Below are 5,000 nucleotides of genomic sequence, written 5' to 3'. Positions count from 1 at the left end.
GATGTCCTGGTTGTTTGTCATCATTTATAAAACTTAATTGTCCCCATCCTGACTTGATGGCTACTGTGAGCTGTTACCGATTAAATATGCAGAAACCTAATGGCCTCGATTTAGGCCCATTCTAACTTGATCTGTTTCAAGGCGAATGAATGCATATTCTGTGTTTGCTTTAGCTGTCTGGCTCCACAAAGTCTCTTCACAGATTCCTGCATTTTAAGTTTCGTTTCAGGGCCTGCCTGTTTGCAGGGCCTTGCTTTTAAAATCCTGTCGGTTTTGGTCACGAGGTTACAGAAGCCATTTTGGGTACCCTGTTTTTAATAACTTGTTCAAACAGGGCCCCTTTATCCATAACTTTGGGGAATGCGGGAATTTTGAGAACCCTACAGTGCTTGACTAATCTACTGGAATTTTTTGAGGATGTAACTGGTAAAATAGATAAGGGAGAGCCAGTGGGTGTGGTGTATTTGGACTTTCAGAAGGCTTTCGATAAGGTCCCGCATAAGAGATTGGCGTGCAAAGTTAAAGTACATGGGATTGGGGGTAAGGTACTGACTTGGATAGAGAACTGGTTGGCAGACAGGAAGCAAAGAGTTGGAATAAACGGGTCTTTTTCCGAGTGGCAGGCAGTGACTAGTGGGGTACCGCAGGGATCGGTGCTAGGACCCTAGCTATTCACAATATATATATATATATATATATATATCACAGAATCACAGAAACCTCACAGTGCAGATAGAGGCCATTTCGGCCCATCGGGCCTGCACCAACACACATCCCACCCTATCCCCATAACCCCACGTATTTATATATATATATAAATGATCTAGACGAGGGAACTAGATGTAATATCTCCAAGTTTGCAGAAGACAGAAAGCTGGGTGGGCGTGTGTGCTGTGAGGAGGATGCAGAGAAACTCCAGTATGATTTGGACAGGTTGGGTGATTGGGCAGATGTATGGCAGATGCAGTAAAATGTGGATAAATGCGAGGTTATCCACTTTGGTGGCAAACACAGGAAGACAGGTTATTATCTGAATGGCAATAGGTTGGGAAAAGGGGAAGTGCAACGAGACCTGGGTGTCCTTGTGCACCAGTCGCTGAAGGTAAGCATGCAGGTGCAGCAGGCGGTTAAGAAGGCAAATGGTATGTTGGCCTTCATAGCGAGAGGAATCGAGTACAGGAACAAGGATGTCTTGCTGCATTTGTATAGGGCCTTGGTGAGACCACACCTTGAGTATTGTGTGCGGTTTTGGTCACCTTACCTGAGGAAGGATGTTCCTTGCCATGGAGGGAGTGCAGCGAAGATTCACCAGATTGATACCTGGGATGGCAGGAATGACGTATGAAGAGAGATTGAGTCGATTAGACTTATATTCGCTAGAGTGTAGAAGAATGAGAGGGGATCTCATTGAAACTTATAACATTCTAACAGGACTAGACAGACTAGATGCAGGAAGGATGTTCCTGATGGCAGGGGAGTCCAGAACCAGGGGTCACAGTCTAAAGATAAGGGGTAAGCTATTTAGGACTGTGATGAGGAGGAATTTCTTCACCCAGAGAGTGGTGAGCCTGTGGAATTCTCCACCACAGAAGGCAGTTGAAGCCAACTTATTAAATATATTCAAGAAGGAGTTAGATATATTTCTTAAGGCTAATGTGATCAAGGGATATGGGGAGAAGGCAGGGACAGGGTACTGAATTTGGATGATCAGCCATGATCTCATTGAATGGCGGAACAGGCTTGAGGAGCCGAATGGCCACCTCCTGCTCCTATCTTCTATGTTTCTAATTACATATTGTTACATTCTGATCCATACAGTGACCTTCCTGGGATTTCTCATTCGCCAACTATTACTCTTCAAAAATCCTGAACATCTTTAGTTTTTTCCTTTCTTTCCATTTTGAATTTCCCATACTTCTGTCTGATGGTTAAGTGGTTCTCCCAATGGACTGTGGGGTAAAGTCACCATCTAGGGCAATCTAAGCTATACAGAACAGAAGGTCTGAAATAGTACCCACACCAGTGAAGAGAGACAGAGAGGGTGATTAGGCAGACCAAAGCGCGGCTAAGGCTTTGGTGTAGGGAATCAGGGTTCCGGTTCCTCAAACAATGGGACACCTTTTGGAATATACAGACCAGATGGGCTCCACCTAAAAAAAAAAAGATGGGGTGGTGGGAAGATGGTGGGTGGGTAAGAGATGTTGGCATGCAGGATAGATAGAATGTGTGTGTGGGGGGGAGGGGGTGTTTGAGGGTGTGTGAGGGGGGGGTGAATGTGTGTGTGGGGTGTGTGTGTGTCTGATTGATTAAAACATTTTGTTCTGCGGTTTCTTTAAGCTGTTGGCCAACTGCTCAACTCACTCAGACTAACCATTGCCATTTCACTGCAGCAAGACAGAATCCACAAATATAAAGGTGAGGGTTAAAGGACTCATTTCAGCCAATCTGCACACAAGGACCCACAATCAGCAATGTGATAACGACCAGATCATTTGTTGTTGATTTGTGGTTGAGGGATAAAAATTGGCCAGGACTCTGGGGAGAACTCCCCTACTCCTCTTCAAGATAGTGCCATGGGATCTTTTACGTTAAACTGAGGCTCTGTCTGCCCTCTCAGGTTAACATCTCATCCAGAAGACAGCACCTCTGACAGTGCAGCACTCCCTCAGTACTGGCGCTGGAGTGTCGGCCTGGATTATGTGCTCAAATCTCTGGAGTGGGACTTGAACCCACAACCTCCTTACTCCAAGGGGAGCCACGGCTGACTTGTGTGTACAAAAACGCTCTTACAGGAGGGTACACGCTTTTAAAATTTGGTATATCGTTCATAGCCATGCACAGATTTTTGTGACCATCTAAAACGTGATATAATTCTTTAAGCTAGCTGGTCATAAGATTAACTGGTGCAGCAGATGAACTGAATGTTACAGCAATAGCAACATGAAAAGCCACTCAGAATTTGAGAAATGCCATCGAATACAATGAAATGTTTGCAGTGTGGTGGAACAGAATGCTCTTGTTGATATTGAAATGCATGTTCCTGATAAGTAGAAAAAATGTAGAAAGCTGATTATTTCCTGCAACAAAATTGCTTCTGCTCCTAGTGAACAGAATATATTTTGGACCGCAAAATTCCCAATGTGCCGTACTGGGTGTGGTACTGGGTCATGCAGCCCAGAAAGGATCTCCAGACTGCTCTTTCGAATTGTTCAATTCTTCATCTGCCCTGAATTAGTTAATTTCTGGAGAGGTGACAGGACAAACACTTGTGTGTTCCGGGACTGGTTGAAGGGAAAAATCAGTCAGGGTTCCCGCTTGGGAATGCTGGTTGAAGCAAAAGCCGCATTAGGGTGGGTGCCGGGTGAGGACAAGATCAAGTTCGGCTGTAACCTCAGCTTCCACATCTGTCATTTGGAGGACGGTCACTTGTGTGAGGCATCAGAGGGCCTGCGCTGCCGACGGACCTGGATCCCAGTATGGTCTTTGGGAAAGAAGGGGGATGGAAAGGTCCTATACAAAGAGAGTGAAACCGGAGATATTGTGAGCGTTGGGAACATATTGTTCATTTCAAGATGAATAATGTGAAACGTGAGGAGGTGTTTGACATTAACTTCTCTCTTTGTTCTTTTTGCAGTGTTGTGCAATCCGTCAGGGCAGGAAAGTGAACCTCCAGCTCAAGCCCCTGTGCCAGCCCCAATCCCGGCTCCAGTTCTGACCCCTGCCTCCATCGCCGTGCCAACCCCCGTCCCTGCTCCGGCCCCGACTCTAACTCAGCCGCCCACACCTCCCGCTCCAGGCCAGCCACAGTTGGAGGAGCTGATTCAACAGAGCCTGTGGAATCTGCAGCAGCAGGAGCAGCATCTCCTCATGCAAAGACAGGTCAGTAACTACAGCAGACAGCGATCAATGAATCAGGCCAGGCACCGACAAAAGTGCAGCTAGTTCCATTGTCCCAACATCCTATGAACCCACATACACATTTGACAATGTTCCAGTGAGAATCTCCAGCTTTGATTCGCCCACTGAATACACATCTCTTAAATGGTCCAGATGAGGGGTGATCTAATTGAGTGTTTAAAATAATAAATTGATTTGATCGGGTAGATAAAGAGAAATTATTTCCTCTGATGGAGGAATCCAGAACAAGGGAGCACAATCTAAATATGAAAGCTGGGCTTTTCAGGAGTGAAATCACAAAGCACTTTTTCACACAAAGGAAATCTGGAATTCTCCCCCCCCCCAAAAAAAGTCTGGATGCTGGGGATCAATTGAAATTTTCAAGACTGAGACCAATAGATTTTTATTAGGTAAAAGTATCAAGGAATTTGGATCAACAACCACAACAACTTGCATTTATATAGCGCCTTCAACATAGTAAAACGTCCCAAGGCGCTTCACAGGAGCGTAATCAGATTAAAAAATATGGCAAAATCGATAGCGGGCAAATGGAGTTGAGGCATTATCTAACTGAATGGTGGAACAGGTTCGAGGGGCTGAATGGCCTACTGCTGTTCCTATGCGTCACCCGAGCCGCCTTTTGATCAGCCCATGGTTTGAAAGGACAGCACAGGATCGGGAGTAGGTTGTCTTTGTCAGGGAAAGGCATATGATGCAGGACAGCAAACAAAATCGGGTTAGTAGAGGATGGTGAAATGCAGATCAGCATCTGAAACAATGGGAAGAAAACCAGCAATTTAGGAAGTGGCCCTTCATCGGAACCGATACTGACCTTGCATTTCCGCACATTTCTCTTCTCACTTGATTTCAGGTGGTCTTTTTCATCTCTAATTAAACTTGTTTATGTTCCTCCAGGAACAGATAACTGCAGCAATCGCCCTGGCAATGGAACAGCAAATCCAGAAGCTCCTGTCGGAGACGCAGCTGGACATGACCGAGTTTGACAGTCTCTTACAGCCCATTATCGACACCTGTACCAAAGATGCCATCTCTGTATGGTGCCTCTTATTATCTTCTTCTGAACTTGTAGTGTTTGCACTGGC

At 45.6% G+C, this 5,000-nt stretch overlaps 1 protein-coding gene across 1 annotated transcript in view; it reads left to right on the top strand.

The window, feature by feature from the left end:
• The window catches only part of cherp (calcium homeostasis endoplasmic reticulum protein), a 91,147-nt gene that overhangs the window by 47,793 nt on the left and 38,354 nt on the right, over positions 1-5,000 (top strand). The window contains exons 3-4 of the mRNA XM_086004263.1: positions 3,635-3,879; positions 4,813-4,983. Of these exons, the coding sequence (XP_085860389.1) occupies positions 3,635-3,879; positions 4,813-4,983 (416 nt within the window). The remainder of the gene's footprint in view (positions 1-3,634; positions 3,880-4,812; positions 4,984-5,000) is intronic.

This window comes from Somniosus microcephalus, chromosome 13 (genome assembly GCF_052327205.1).
Source record: "Somniosus microcephalus isolate GS21.2 chromosome 13, FLI_Smic_1.0, whole genome shotgun sequence".
Lineage (NCBI taxonomy): Eukaryota > Metazoa > Chordata > Chondrichthyes > Squaliformes > Somniosidae > Somniosus > Somniosus microcephalus.
This window is presented reverse-complemented; position numbering and strand designations above follow the sequence as displayed.